Here is a 17,068-nt window from a genome sequence, read left to right on the forward strand (position 1 = left end):
TTTTTCTTTAGGACTATAAAAGGTCAAAGAAGCAGAGATGATAAACTTTTACAACTATATGTCCCTGTACATATTTATGGGACAAAGCATGTTTTTTAATCAAAATTTTAAATGAATGCAAACAAAATGAATTAAAAAAAAATACTTACTTTGTAGCAGCAGCAAAATATCTGCTGGGCACCCAAACATTTACAGAACAAGGGTAAAGAGATGTCTGACAAGTCGTCTTGGAAAGACCATGCTTTTGACGATGTATCAAGACTTGAAAGAAAAAAAATACATTAATCATTACATCCATACTTTTTATATTCTTAATGTTTCCAAAACAAAAAAACAAAAATATTAAATATTTTATGAGTCTCAACCATTCTTTAAAAAGTGTAATAGTGGGGCACCTCAGTGGCTCAGTCAGTTAAGTGTCTGACTTCAGCTCAGGTCATGATCTCCGGGTTGGTGAGTTTGGGCCCCATGTTAGGCTCTGTGCTAACAGCTGGAGCCTGGGGCCTGCTTTGGATTCTGTGTCTCCCTCTCTTACTGCCCCTCCCCTGCTTGCACTCTGTCTCTCTCTCTCTCTCTCAAAAATACATAAACATCAAAAAAAATTTTTTAAGTATAATAATAGAACCTACAATACGTGAAACTAAAGCCAAGTAAACATCTAATTCAACAATTGTCTTCATTTTTTGTTTAAGATTTTGTTTTTAAGTAATCTGTACACCCAATGTAGAGCTCAAACTTACAACCATGAAATCTACAATTGTATGTTCTACTGACTGAGCCAGCCAGGTGCCCCCTGTCTTCATTTATTTTTAACTTAATGTAGTTCAGGTTCAACAGAGTATGTTAGCTCTGCTATTATGGAATATATATCCTGAATTTCTTAATAATTTAATTTTTTCTCTTTTTATATGTATAATACATTCACAGAGTTGCCCAATGTACATCTGAAGAATAACAGCTAAGTGGAGGGAATTGCCTTACCAGAGATCAATGTGTTATGAAGTTATGGTAATTAAGACACTTTGCTATTGGCACAAGTATAGAAAGACAAATTAATAAAACAAAAATAGCCTAGCAACAGACCCATACACATGTGGATATTTGAAATATGACAAATGTTATTGTAGATCATTGTGCAAATAATTCAATTAGGTGGTGTTAAGAAAAGAGATTATTCATAGGGAAAAGAATAGATTTAGATCCCTATCTCATAACACACACACACACACACACACACACACACACACACACACCACACACCAATCAAATTTAGATGGACCAAGGATTTACATTTGAATGGCAAAACTAAAAGCTTTCAGAATACAGGAAAGTATCTTTTTGATCATTTAGGAGGGACCAATTTCACAAACAAAACGCAAAAGCACTGGCCAAAAATGACTTATTAGTGTTAAGACTATCTGTTTATTAAAGAAAGTGAAAGACAAGCCAAAATTGAGAGAATAACAACATATATAACAAAGAATTAATATCCAGAATATGTAAGATCAACCTAATTAAAAAAATAAAAGAGACGAACAGGTTTCTAACTGAAAAGGCAACATAAATGATGCATGAAATGCATGGAAAAATGCACAATCTCATTTGTAGTCACATAAATATTAATTTAAACCACAATAAAATACCATTTGACATTGCTGTTTAAAGTAGGCCTCTAAATTAACATTACACCAGCATGTAAAATAAACCACATCCCTAAATATTTTGCTGCAGCTGACAATATTTTTTTCATAAGACTTCTTCAATGAACAGTGCTTTGATTTCATTGTGGACAGGTAACAGTTTCTAGATGAGAGCATTTAAGCAGCAATGTTTTACATACATCAGACTGGCCAAACTTTTTTTAAAAAGTCTGGGGTTGCTGAAAATGTTAAGGATAAATTTTACACATAGCAGATAAGAGTATGAATTGGAATACCATTATGGAAAACAATATGACATAACTCAATCAGTCTAGGCATACACATATCAATGATGCAGTTATTCCACTTCTAGGAATATATCCTAGAGGAACTCCTGCCCATGTATACTAAGAGACATGCACAAAAATAACATCATCATAACATCAGGAGACTTCTGGGGAAGATGGCAAAGTATGAGGACCATAAGCTCATCTCGTCCCAGAGACACAATTAGATATCGGCCAATTCAGTGTAAGTAACCCAGAAAATAACCCAAAGATTGGCAGAACAGACTCTCCACAGCTAAACGTAGAGAAGAGGCCACTTTGAAGAGGGTAGGAAGGACAGGGATGCGGTTGGGAGCTATGGAACTGCAAGACTGTCCACAAGAGGAAGGAACACCATGGGCATAGAGAAAGCAGAGAAATAAACCCTCACACCAAGACAGCCCAGAGGAGGAAGACCAGTCCTCGTGATATTTGGCTTCGAAACCAGAGGGACTGAATTTCCAGAGTTCTTACAATCAGCGAGGCTTAATATTTGGAACTTTAAAAGAAATCAGCAAGCTCAAGGGACAGACAGGTGGCAGAGCCAGGAGGGCAAAAGGAAACTGAGCCCTTGCCCTTAAAGAGACAGCACAACAAACAGCCCCATGGAGATAGAGCACAGAAACAGCAGGTTGAACAATGCCTCAGGTATATGAGAGGGAGATATGTTTATACAAATCTCATTGTGTACTGGAGAGCCAGGGTCCTTGAGAGACTTCTCCAGGAACAAAATTGCTGGTGAGTGCCATTTCCATGCCTCACCCCCAGCATAAACACACCAACACCTTTGGGAACCAGCGCAATGCCAACACTTGCTAACTTGCTAACAGTGCACCCTGCCCCCAGTTCTCCTGCTGACATGCCCCTTCCATCCAGGCTTCCAATCCAGGTCTCCTCCCACAGCAGATTCACATAAACATTTCTAACACCATGCATCGCTACCCCAAGCACTTCTGCAGATCTGCTGCAGAACCTGACTCCAACACAACCTGACTCAGTCCCTAGTTCTGGAGGTCCTGCCCTGCTAACTCAGGGCCTTGCTGGCACCAAGCACGCTGCCCCCATGTTCACCTGAAGTTAGATGCTCCTAGATCTCTGACAAACACCTGACCTGACTCAATTAGAGCCCAAGGGGGCCCCAGACTGGCCCACTGACACCACAGAGACCAGATCCTGCCCATAAAAGACAAAGAGAGCCACTGCAGATGACTGGACTGAAGGCAAACATGGCTCAGCCACAACAGCAGGGCACATTCAACACTCACGGGAGACACACCTGAAGTTCCAGGTTCTGGTGAATAGGGGACACTGACATTGCATTGCAGGGCACTACAGAACCTATTCCTCATAAGGTCCTACTTTCAAGAGCAGGAGACATAGCTAACTTTTCTAATATGCAAAAACAGACACAGAGAGTTAGACAAAATGAGAAGACAGATGAGTTTGTCCCAAATGAAAGAACAGGACAAAATGACAAGAGACCTAAACAAAATGGAAATATATAATATGCCTGATAGAGAATTTAAAAAATTTTTTTTATTTATTTATTTTTATGTATTTATTTATTAAATTAATTAATATTAATTAATATTAAAATATTTATTTATTTTTTATGTATTTATTTTTGAGAGAGAGACAGAGCACGAGTATGGGAGGGACAGAAAGAGAGGGAGACATAGAATCTGAAGCAGGCTCCAGACTTTGAGCTGTAAGCACAGAGACCAATGTGGAGCTCAAACCCACAGACCATGAGATCATGACCTGAGCTGAAGTCAGATGCTTAACCAACTGAGCAACCCAGGAGCCCAAAGAATTTAAAGTAATGGTCATAAAGATACTCATTAGGCTTGAGAAAAGAGTAAAGAATCTCAGCAAGACCTTTAACAAAGAGATAGAAAACAAAACAAAAAAAAAGATGAAAAACTCAATAACTGAAGTTAAAAATACACTAGATGGAAAACAGTAGCAACCTGGAGAACAGAGTAATGGAAAGCAATAAAGCTAAACAAGAGAAAAAATAATAATAATAAATGTGAAAGTAGACTTAGGGAACTCAGCAACACCATCAAGCGTAATAACATTCACATTATAGGAATCGCAGAAGAAGAAAAAGAAAAGGGGGTAGAAGAAATTTACTTGAAGAAATAATAGCTGAAAATTTCTAAATCTAGGGGAAAAAAAACAAAAATCCAGATCCAGGAGGTAGAGATCCCCAAACAAAATCAAACTAAGGAAGTCCACCTCAAGACCAACTAAAATGGCAGAAAATAGTTATTAAGAAAAAAATTTAAAAGCAACAACAGAAAAGTTACATCCAAGGGAAACTCCATAAGGCTATCAGCATATTTTTCAGCACAAACTTTGCAGGTCAGAAGGGAGTGCTAGATATATTCAAAGTGCTATGGGAAAAACAAACAAACAAACAAACTGCAGCCAAGAATACTGTGTCCAGCAAAGTTATCATTCAAATAGAGGGAGACAGTTTCCCAGACAAAAATTAAAGGAAGTCATGACCAGTAAATCAGCCTTATAAGAATGTTAAAGGGGACTCTTTGAGTGGACAGTAAAGACCACCAGTAGGAATAAGAAAAGTAGGAAACACAAAAGAAGTAAAAATAAGTTCACCTATAAAAATCAGTCAAGGGATTTACAAAAATAAAAGCATATAAAGTAGGGCACCGTATACCTATAAAGTGGGAGGAGAGGAATAAAGAATGGGTTCTAACTGAAGTAATAATCAAATTAGACTGCTGTATGCATATTATATATAAACCTAATGGAAACCACAAATCAAAGACCAGTAATAAATATGCAAAAATAAAGAGAAAGGAATCCAAGTATATCACTAAAGAAAGACAACAAACCATAGAAGAAGCAAAGAACAACTCCAAAAAGAACCATAAAACAAGCAACAAAATGGCAATAAGTACATACCTACCAACAATTACTTTGAATACTCCAGTCAAAAGACAGCACAACAAAATGGATGAAAAAGCAACACCCATCTATATATGGCTACAAAAGACTCACTTCAGACCTAAAGATGTGCAGATTGCAGTGCCATGTCTAGCTCAGTCAACATGAGACTCTTGATCTCAAGGTCATGAGTTCACACCCCACATTGGGGTAGGGTTTATTTAAAAAAAAAAAAAAAAGTACATGAAGATTGAAAATAAAGGGATGGAAAAGCATTTATCATGCAAATGGAAGTGAAAAGAAAGCCAGGGTAGCAATACTTATATTGGACAAAATTGACTTTAAAACAAGGACTGTAACAAGAAAGAAAAGAAAAGAAAAGAAAAGAAAAGAAAAGAAAAGAAAAGAAAGAAGAAAGAAGAAAGAAAGACCCTATATAATCATAAAGCATAAAACAGAACAAGAAGATATAACAACTGTAAATATTTATGCAACAAGCACCCAATACATAAAGCAGATAATAAGAAACATAAAGGGAGTAATCAATAGCAATAATAACAGTAGGGGACTTTAAAACCCACTTACATCAATGGATATCATCCAAACAGAACATCAACAAGGAAACCATGGTTTTGAAAGACACATTGGACAAGATGGGTCTAACAGATATATTCAGAACATGGTACATTCTACAGAATAGGTCACATATTAGGCCACAAAAGCAAGTCTCAACAAATTCAAAAAGATCAAAGTCATACCATGTATCTTTTCTGACTGCAACACTATGAAACTAGAAATCAAGAAAAAATCTGGAAAAAACACTAATACATGAAGGCTAAATAACATGCTACTAAACAATGAATGGGTCAACCAAGAAATCAAAGAGGAAGTCAAAGAATACATGCAAGCAAATGGAAATGAAAACGCAGCGGTCCAAAATCTCTGGGAGGCAGCAAAAACTGTTCTAAGAGGACAGCTTATAGCAATACAAGTCTATCTCAAGAAACAAGAAAAATCTCAAATCAAGAACCTAACCATATACCTAAAGGAGCTAAAGAAAGAGGAACAAGCAAAATCCCAAAACAGCAAAAGGAATAAAATAATGAAGATTAGAGCAGAAATATATAGAAAAAACAAAACAAAACAATAGATCAATGAAACAAGGAGGTAGTTCTCTGAAAGATCAACAAAACCAATAAACCTGGAGCCAGACTCATCAGAGAGAGAGAAGACTCAAATAACCAAAATGAGAAATGAAAGAGGAGAAATGACAACTGATACCACAGAAATACAAAGGATTATAAGAGAGCATTATGAAAAATCATATACCAACAAATTGGACAACCTAGAAAAATGGGTAAATTCCTAAAAATATATAATATACCAAAACTGAAGTAGAAAGAAACAGAAAATAAACAGATCGATTACTGGCTATGAAATTGAATCAGTAATCAAAATTCCAACCAACCAACAAACAAAAGTCCAGGACCTGGTGGCCTCACAGATAAATTCTATCAAACACTTAAAAAAGAGTTACCTAATTTTCCCAAACTATTCCAAAAAATTGAAAAGGAAGGAAAGCTTCCAAATTCATTCTATGAGGCCAGCATTACCCTGATGTTGAAATGAGATAAAGGCACTAACAAGAAAGGGAACTAAAGGTTAATGTCCTCGATGAATATAGATGTAAAAATCTTCAATAAAACATTAGTAAAATGAATCCAACAATACATTAAAAAACTCATTTACCACGATCAAGTGGGCTTTATTCCTGTGATGCAAGTAGTTCAATATTCTCAAATCAATCAACATGTATATCACATCAATAAGGGATAAAAAACATAGTATCATTTCAACAGACGCAGAAAAAGCAACAAAGTACAATATCCTTTCAAGATAAAAACCCTCCACAAAGTAGGTTTAGAGGGAACATACCTCAACATAATAAATGTCATGTATGAAAAACCCATAGCTAACATCATCCTCAATGGGGAAAAACTGAGAGCTTTTCCCCTAAGGTCAGGAAAACGACAAAGATGTCTACTCTCACCACTTTTATTCAACATAGTACTGTAAGTCCTGGTCACAGAATCAGACAACAATAAGAAATAAAAAGATCCAAATCAGTAAGGAAGAAGTCAAACTTTCACTATTTGCAGATGATATGACACTTTATACAGAAAACCCAAAAGACTCCTCTAAAAATCTACTATAACTGATAAATGAATTCAGTAAGCTCACAGGACACAAAATCAATATACAGAAATCCACTGCATGTCTATACATTAATAATGAAGTAGCAAAAAGAGAAATTAAGAAAGCAGTCCCATTTACAACTGCAACAAAAATAATAAAATACATAGGAATAAATTTAAACAAAGAGGTGAAAGACCTATACTCTAAAAACTATAGAACACTGATGAAAGAAACTGAAGAGGACACAAATGGAAATATATTCCATGCTCATGTACTGAAGAACAAATGTTGTTAATATGTCCATACTACCAAAAGCGACCTACAGACTTAATGCAATCCCTATCAAAATACCAACAGCATTTTTCACAGAACTAGAATAAATAATCCTAAAATTTGATGGAACCACAAAAGACCGTGAACAGCCAAAGCAATCTTGAAAAAGAAAAACAAAACTGAATGTATGACAAAGCAAGATTTCAAAATATACTACAAATCTTCAATCAAAACAGTGTGGTACTGGAGTATCCGACTCTTGATAGTGGGTTCGTGAGTTCAAGCCTCACGTTGGGCATGGAAGCCTACTTAAAAAATAATAAAAGGGCACCTGGGTGGCTCAGTCAGTTGAGCATCCAACTCTTGATTTCAGCTGAGGTCATGATTCCAGGGTCATGGGATCGAGCCCCACATTGGACTCTGCACTGAGCATGGAGCCTGCTTGGGATTCTCTCTCTCCCCCTCTGCCCCTCTCCTTCTCACTCAAATAAAATTTAAAAAAAAAAAAAGAAAAGAAATATTATTCAGCCATAAAGAATGAAATCTTGGGGCGCCTGGGTGGCTCAGTTGATTAAGCGTCTGACTTCAGCTCAGGTCATGATCTCGCGGTCCGTGAGTTCCAGCCCCGCATCAGGCTCTGTGCTGACCGCTCAGAGCCTGGAGCCTGTTTCAGATTCTGTGTCTCCCTCTCTCTGACCCTGCCCCATTCATGCTCTGTCTCTCTCTGTCTCAAAAATAAATAAACATAAAAAAAGTTTAAAAAAAAAAAAAAAGAATGAAATCTTGGGGCGCCTGGGTGGCTCAGTCAGTTAGCGTCCGACTTCGGCTCAGGTCATGATCTCGCAGTCCGTGGGTTCGAGCCCCACGTCGGGCTCTGTGCTGACAGCTCAGAGCCTGGAGCCTGTTTCAGATTCTGTGTCTCCCTCTTTCTCTGACCCTCCCCTGTTCATGCTCTCTCTCTGTCTCAAAAATAAATAAATGTTAAAAAAAAAAAATTAAAAAAAAAAAAAAGAGGGGCGCCTGGGTGGCGCAGTCGGTTAAGCGTCCGACTTCAGCCAGGTCACGATCTCACGGTCCGTGAGTTCGAGCCCCGCGTCAGGCTCTGGGCTGATGGCTCAGAGCCTGGAGCCTGTTTCCGATTCTGTGTCTCCCTCTCTCTCTGCCCCTCCCCCATTCATGCTCTGTCTCTCTCTCTGTCCCAAAAATAAATAAATGTTGAAAAAAAAAAAAAAATTTAAAAAAAAAAAAAAAGAATGAAATCTTGCCATCTGCAACAACATAGATGGATTTAGAAATTATAATGGCGGGGTGCCTGAGTGACTCAGTCAGTTAGGCAGCAGACTCTTGATTTCGTCTCAGGTCATGATCTCACAGTTTGTGAGACCATGCCCCACATGGAGCTCACACTGCTAGTGCATGGAGCCTGCTAAAAAAGTAAAAAAAAAAAAAAAAAAAATTATAATGGTATGTGAAGTCAGTCAGTCAGAAAAAGACTAATAACATAGGATTTCACCCACATGTGGAATTCAAGAAACAAAACAAAGAGATAAACCAAAAAAAACCACACAAAAAAACAAAACAAAACAAAACAAAAAAAAACCAGACTTAACTATAGAGAAGAAACTGATGGTTACCAGAGGGGAGGTGGGTAGGAGGATAGGTGATACAGGTGAACGGGAGGGATTAAAGAGAACACTTACCATGATGAGCACTGAGCAGTGTACAGAATTGCTGACTTACTATATCATACAACTGAAACTAATATAACACTGTATGTCAACTATATTGGAATTTAAATAGATCATCATTATCATCATAACATTTTTATAATGGCAAAACTGCAGAAACAAACCCAAACATTTACCTACAGTAGAACAGATAAATTATGGTATATTCCTATAATGGAAAGCTAGAGAAGTATAAAAATGACTATATTATATGGATGAATTTCACAAACATAATCTTGAGCAAGAAAAGTAATTGGCAGGGGCACCTGAGTGGCTCAGTGGGTTAAGCATCTCACTTCAGCTCAGGTCATGATCTCTCACTTTGTGAGTTTGAGCCCCACGTGGGGCTCTGTGCTGACAGCCTAGAGCCTGGAGCCTGCTTCAGATTGTGTCTTCTCTCTCTGTCCCTCCCCTGCTCGCCCTCTGTCTCTCTCTCTCAAAAATAAACAAACATTAAAAAAAAATTTATTTATTTATTATTTATTTTTTTTTTCTTCTTTTCAACGTTTTTATTTATTTTTGGGACAGAGAGAGACAGAGCATGAACGGGGGAGGGGCAGAGAGAGAGAGAGAGACCCAGAATCGGAAACAGGCTCCAGGCTCCGAGCCATCAGCCCAGAGCCTGACGCCGGGCTCGAACTCACGGACCGCGAGATCGTGACCTGGCTGAAGTTGGACGCTTAACTGACTGCGCCACCCAGGCGCCCCCCAAAAAAAATTTTTTTTTTTTAAATCACACATGGTAGGAGTGCCTGAGTGGCTCAGTCAGTTGAGTGGCCGACTTCAGCTCAGATCACCATCTCGCAGTTCGTGAATTCAAACCCCACATCAGGCTCACTGCTGTCAGCGTGGCAGCTGCTTTGGATCCTCTGTCCAAGACTACACGCACTCACTCTCTCTCAAAAATAAATGCTAAAAATATCACACATGGTAAACGAAGGAACAGCAATTATCCATTCAAGGTTTGGCAAACACTTCCAAATAATAATTCTAATTGTACTAAACAAGAAGCCAATAACCTTGGCAAGATCCGCAAAATAATAATTCTCTTGAATATAATAATTCCAACCTACTATAAAACAATCTACCACCATTATTTGGAATCCCAAGTCAGGACAACCAGAGATTAACTTTTCAACAGAAATCTATGAAACTGTGATGGACTAATAAAAAACAAATTGCAAAAATACCACTACGTTGACCCTTGAACAACACAAGTTTAAACTACGTGCATCCACTTATATGCAGATTTTCAATAAATACAGTATAGCACTGTAAATGTATTTTCGCTTCCTCATGATTTTCTTAATAACTTTTCCAGCTTACTTTATTGTAATAATACAATATATAATACATATAACATACAAAATACGTGTTAATCAACTGTTATCAGTAAGACTTCCAGTCAACATTAGGCTATTAGCAGTTCCATTTTTGAGTTAGGGGGAAGCGAGGGAGAGGGGGGGAGAGGGTGTGTGACAGTTACCATGGTCTGTCCCTGTTCCACTAGCTGGGGGTAGACTCAATAAAGAAAGAAACTAAAAAAAATAAGAAACTAAAAAAAATGTTATATGCATATTAGCAACTGCATGGGAATGGGGGGGCGGGGCACACTCCTAATCCCTACACTGTTCAAGGGTCAGCTATATTTAAATAGCACTGTTAGATCATCATACCTGTGTTTTTAATCCCTCTGTAGTCAATTTGTCTATGTGTATTATTACATGCCATTAACACATTTCTTCTCCCCTCACTCTTAGCAGAGAATCTTGCTTGCTACTTCAGAGAAAATAGAATTATCTCAACTACTTATGAACCTACCTGAATCTGTACTCTCAAGTCACTCCCACACCCACCCCTTGGAAAAGAGAAATTATTCCCTCTCCTTTGCTAGTTTATTCTTTTTTTTTTTTTTAAACATTTATTTATCTTCAGAGAGAGAGAATCTCAAGCAGGCTCCACACTATCAGTGCAGAACCCAACGTGGTGCTTGAATCATGAACAGTGAGATCATGACCTGAGCCAAAATCAAGAGTAGGCTTAACCAACAGACACCCAGGCACCCCTCCTTTGCCAGTTTATTCTTATACCTGAAACTGAAAGGTTAGAGTTCTGTAATCCTCAGTTTCCCTAGATCTTATCCATCTAGTCTTTGCCTTCCCACTACACCCACCACACTCTGGGCCACCGTCATCTACCATATGGATTACTGCAACAAATTCAAAACTATTCTATCTTCTACCCTTGGTCTTCTCTATTTCTTTTCTACCTACCAGTAAGACGGATCATTTAAAAGTGAAAATATCATGATATCCCTAAAATGCTTGGATGACTTGATCATTGAATAAAGTAAATTCCTAACAAGGTCCTCCATGAGCTACTTCTAACCTACTGTGATCTTCATCTAACAGGACTCTCTTTCATACTTGCCATACTTCAAATACACCGGCCTCCTTTCAGTTTCTAAGACACACCCTGTTTTTTAACCACTTTAGTATTTTCAAATATAAAATTAATCTTCCCTCCATCTGTAACATTCTCCCCTACGCCCCCCCATTCCCTTTCCATAGCTAATTCCTAAATATCCTATGATCTTTGAGGGATATTTCAGGGACTCTATTAAACTACTACTTCAGAAAAGTCTTCCCTGAAGATTCAGAATAGGCTAGGCCTCCTCACATACACTCCTATAGCACCTTGTACTTTCCCCTCACATCACTTAGGACAATTGTAACTAAAGAAAATAGCCAATTAATGTCTGCTCCTCATAAATGATAAGCATCATGGGGAGGGAACGTGTATAGCTTATCCACCATTTCTGTCCCTATCACATAGCACAGTGTTTGTTTAAACACACACACACACACACACACACACACACACACACACACACACACAACATCTGTTGAATAAAGGAAGTAAATTCGAACAAATGAAAGCACAAAGTGGATTTAAATTACTTTAAATATTATTCATTACAACACATGGAAGAGGGGTGGCATTTTGTTGAAGATCCATTGATTTTTTTCATTTATTCAACAATGAATATGCTAACAAAACATGTGCTAGTACTGCTTTAAGCATTTAGTGAACAAACCAAACAAAAATCCCTGTCCTCATGGAGCTTACATCCTAGCGGGGGGAGATAACACTATTAAACACAAAATGGTAGTGATGGAGAAGGGGAAACCCAGTGGGTAAAAGTGACTGAGTCAAGAGGACAGTGGGTTGCAACTTTAAGTTAAAGCAGGCCTCATCAAAAAGGTGACATGTGAGCAAAGACTTGAAAGAAATGAGAAAATTACTCATACAAGTATCTAGAAAAAGTGTTTGAGACTCACCCCAGCTGGGAGAAAAAGTTCTCCCAAGGCAGAAATGTTCTTGGGGTTGATGAGGGAACAAGGAAGCTAGTGTGGCTAGAGCACAATGAGTGAGGGAACAGGGTAACTGTGAACAGGTCAGAGGGTAAGCTGGGTAAATGGGGGTGGGACTAAGCAGGAACAAGATGATGTGGAATACCCTTGGGCAGTGCTATCCAATGAAGTATAATGTAAACTACATGTATAATTTTAAATTTTCCAGTAGCCACAATAAAAAAGGTAAAAAAGAAACCAGTGAAATAAAAATTAACATATTTTATTACAGCTAATACCACAAAATATTATTTCAACATGTTATCAGTATAAAAATTTCAGGTGTTCTACTGTTTTTGGTACTAAGTCTTCAAAATCTAATGTGTATTTGACACACTCAATTCAAATTAGCTATGTCTGAAGTGCTTAATAGTGGATAACAACATGGACAGAACAACTGCAGGCCATTCTAAGGACTTTAGATTTAGAAAAATGGGGAGACTTTCAGAATTTTGAGCATAAGAGTAAGTTATAGGACCGATTTCACTACTTGTTGAGAATATAGAGAAATCCAGGTGAGGAATGGTAACAGCAACTCTAGTTGCTATAGAGTTGTGAGAAGTTAGATTTTGGATTTTATTTCGAGGGTAAAATCAACAAGATTTGTCAACTATTTATTTAACGTGAAGTATGGGGAAAAGGGGGAGTTGAGGATATTCTGAGGTTTGGGCCCAGACAACTGAAACATTGAAGTTATCATCAAATGACATGAGAAAGACCACAGAATATGAAGAGCTTGATTTTAGACAAGTGTTAAGTGCTAATAAGATATACAAGTGGAGATCTAGAACTGGCAGATAAGTTTAAGAATCTAAAGTTCAGGAGATGTCCCAACTGTAGATATAAATTTGAGAACCATTAGATATGGACAACAAACATAAATTTGAGAGCCATTAAGATATAGACAATAGTCAAAGCCAGGAGACTTAAATGAGATCACCCAAGGAGTGAAGAATTTATATACAAAAGACATGAAGATGAAAGATGGGATCTTGGCCCCTGAGACATCCCAAGGTAAGAGGAGGAGGAACCAGCAACGTAATGTGAGAAATGACAGTGAGATAAAATTAAAAAAAAAAAAAAAAAATTATGAGAGCAAGGAATTTTAGAAGAGAAGAAAATGTGACAAGCAGAGAATAACTTTTAGTTCTCTTTTTGGTTTGTCTAATGTAATGTTATTTCTGTCATACACGAAGATAATGTTATTAGTCTCTTTTGCTCACTTAGTAATCAGGCGCTGTGATCTCTTGCCACCACTCTTTTAAGCAACAACTATCCCAAATAGAGAATGCTGGTCTTGACACTAAACGTTCAAGAAGCTCAAAGAAAAACATAGGAGGCAGTTAAAAAAAAAATCACTGGCCTATGAGTGAAGCTTCAGTTCTTCCTCCAGCTACTGACTAGTTATATGAACTGCGACATACCTTAACAGGATGTTTCTTCCTCTGTAAAATGCGTGTGATGCTGGGGGCTGCCTCCACTTAAAGAGCTACCTTAATTAAGTAACAAAAAGTATCAGTGCCTCAAAAACACAAAACAAAAATTAAAAAGCACTGTACAAAAAAAAAAAAAAGCATTGTACCAAAAATGGGCTGTCCTCCTAGACAATTGGAGCTTCCTAAGTGCTGAAAAGATCTGCTACCAAGAAGTACTACACAATTAGTCTCCAAATGATAAATGTTGATGCAAATTAGGCAAGGTCTAGACGTTAAAGAATTGCCTGCAACAACGTACTCCCAAAAGCACCCACGGGTATTTTGTAAAGTGTTCAAGTTTACAGATGTAGGTCACTCAAATATACCACCTCTTCCATACCAGAACTCACTTCTCTTAATCAAATTCCTTTCCCGCGCAGCCCACACCCCCAGTAACGCAGACAGAACCGTGTCTTGGCCTCCATCCCTACGGGTGACTGCCGGGGGCGGGGGGGCCGGGGGCAGTGTGCATCCCTCCCCCAACCCCCCACTCCACCCCTAAGGTGGACGGCTCCAGAAAGGAGTGAAACCTCTGATAAGGTCGCTTTCAAGTAGCAATAACCCTCTGGAGGACTTAGAACCCCAAAACAGCAGGAAACTTTTCGAGCCCCAGTGCAGACCCCTGCTTAGGAGAGTCCGGCTTACAACTGGAGTCTCCATGCCAGAGCTATTTTCCCCCTAAGCGCAGACAACTGCTTGCTTTACCTCTACCGAGGTATCTTATGGTCGCCGCCATGTCGACGATTCCGGATTGTGTTGACGAAATGGGTCCTACGCTTCAACTTGGAAGAAACTTAAAAAGGGTTCCTCTCCGGAATTGGCAGAGGGGGAAGGATTAGAAAGAGCAAGAGGAAAAGGGGCGGGAACCTAAACAGGCTCTCAAGCCTGCAGGGAAGGGCGAACAACGCCTGTGCCCCGTGGCGGTGTTACACTCAGTCTCCCGTGCTAGTCTTCCGTGCTAGGACCCTATGTTTCGTGGTTCCGGTAAGGCAACTTAAACTATCTTCAGAGAAATCTCCTCGTGGAAAATACGGTCCTGTTGGCATTGCCCTGTTTTATTTTTTTTTCCTCTTTGATTCTGCATATGAACTCAGAACGATAATTTTAATATATTGTGAGAATACCCAGGAAAGCATGAAAAACAAAATCTGAAGAATCTCACCAGCTTCCATCGCTCCATTTCCAGCCTGAAAAAACTTTAAAATTCGCCGGGTTTTCCACTACCACCCAAGGCGGGTGTCCCACTCACTTTCTTTTTATCTCAACCCAAGATCAGCGTGGTTCTAAATTAATCTTAATCTAAGTTAGAATCAATTGAATAATACTTGAAAATTTTGTATAACACTTCTAGTTTTAAAATGGCAGGTTTGAGACCTACGCACTGGTTATTATGACTGAAAAAAAAAATCAGTATCCTTTCCATTACGTCACAGCTGTTGGCGGTGTCGTTTAATCTAAAATAAATTTGATCAGATTATATCACTTCCCAGTTTAATTTAAAACCCTCCAGTAACTCTCTATCCCTACACACACACACAGACACACACAGACACACACACTCTCTCTCACACTCACACACTGGAGCTCCCCTCTGGTCTTTGTTATCTCCCCAGCCTCAAATAGCTGCCAACATCCTTCTTCCGCCCAAACACACATATACACGCACACTTCATTCCCCCCTCTCTTTAGAATGAATATTTTGCACCAGCTCCCTAAATAACTTTTTAAACATTTTGGCTCAAGCTTTACTCACTGATGAAGGCTCCCTCCTCCCTGAGTTATGGCCACCTCTTCCTGGTTTTGAACACTACCCAGGCATATCTGTTTATATTTGTTGAAACAGTTTAATTGAGGGGTTCCTGGGTGTCTCAATCAGTTGAGTGCCCAACTTTGGCTCAGGTCATGATTGCATGGTTCATGGGTTCAAGCCCCACATTGGGCTTTGTGGTGACAGCACAGAGCCTCTTTCAGAATCTCTGTCTATCTCTCTCTCTCTCTCTCTCTTTCACTGTCTCAAAAATAAACATCAAAAAAATAAAGTTTTATTGATATATATTTAATATACCATGCAATTCACCAATCTAAATTGTACAATTCAATGGTTTTTAGTAACCATCACTACAATATATCTTTTGCCACCAATCTGAGCTTTTTGTGGGCAGAAATCATATCTTATTCATTTTTATAACTTCAATGCATTACAGTACTGTGAGAAGTGAGATGATTCATTTTCAGAAATACCAAATAAAAACTGTGCTGTCTAGTTAACAATAGGTTTACAACATATTGGAAATATGTACAACCCCTTCCCCCAACAATGGAGTCCCAAACCCTTAGACCCTTCACTTCCTCTCCATATCTTGAGCTTTGCAATGAGCATGCACCGAAGAACTGAAGTCTGTGTCACTTCAAGGAATGTACATTTGTTCCAATCAGACTTCTTGTTGCCTTACATGGGCATAGACAACTTCTGGGTAAGGCTGTAACCTCTGGAATACTCAGCCAATGAAGAATCAGGGGAGGGACTTGCTTGCTAGGAGGTAAATTGTCTGCTGTCACTGCCTGGAGTGTGCCTGTCCATCAGACACCTGCTCTTGCAAGAATGTTGATTAAAGCCTTGCTTCACTGTGCTCTGAGGCTCTGCATCCCTCCTTTGACTGGGTCAGTGGGTTTATTTCTCACAAGTATCTGGCACATAAGAAGCCATCAATAAATGTTTGATAGTAAATGAATATATACCTGCATGAATGAGTGACTCCATTAGAATGGCAAGCCTGCAAAATTAACTTGCTTCCATGAAGCTGCCCACAAGAAGTTGGACTGAATCAAAGTAAGAATTTTCATGCTTTATTTCATATTTATATATTGTACCCATCTACATGAAGGATAAGATTTCTAATTTATTTCCCTGTCTTATTAATACCTAAGCAGTTACTTCAAAGGTTCCACACCCATTTATGACTGTTAAATACACACACAAAAAAATTCAGGGGCTCCTGAGTGTCTCAGTTGGTTAAGTGTCCAACTCTTGATTTGGCTCAGGTCATGAGCTCATGGTTTATGGATTTGAGCCCTGCAGTGCATCGGGCAGTGCAGAGCCTG

The 17,068-nt window shown here is 38.6% G+C and overlaps 1 protein-coding gene across 3 annotated transcripts in view; it reads right to left on the reverse strand.

Annotated features, from left to right (window-relative positions):
* Window positions 1-15,153, reverse strand: part of MRPL1 (mitochondrial ribosomal protein L1) — a 98,363-nt gene extending 83,210 nt beyond the window's left edge. The window contains exons 1-2 of one of the 3 annotated variants that reach the window (XM_086704783.1): window positions 15,129-15,153; window positions 150-261 (exon numbers count right to left, since the gene is read on the reverse strand). In XM_086704783.1, the coding sequence (XP_086560909.1) occupies window positions 150-261; window positions 15,129-15,138 (122 nt within the window). In that variant the 5' untranslated portion in view covers window positions 15,139-15,153. Of the gene's footprint in view, window positions 1-149; window positions 262-14,671; window positions 14,874-15,128 lie in introns of those variants that run through there. The other 2 variants (XM_086704784.1, XM_025921990.2) reach the window with 2 other exon arrangements.
* Between the last annotated feature and the right edge of the window lie 1,915 nt (window positions 15,154-17,068).

This window comes from Puma concolor, chromosome B1 (assembly GCF_028749965.1).
Source record: "Puma concolor isolate L17-30 chromosome B1, mPumCon1.1.hap2, whole genome shotgun sequence".
Classification (NCBI taxonomy): domain Eukaryota; kingdom Metazoa; phylum Chordata; class Mammalia; order Carnivora; family Felidae; genus Puma; species Puma concolor.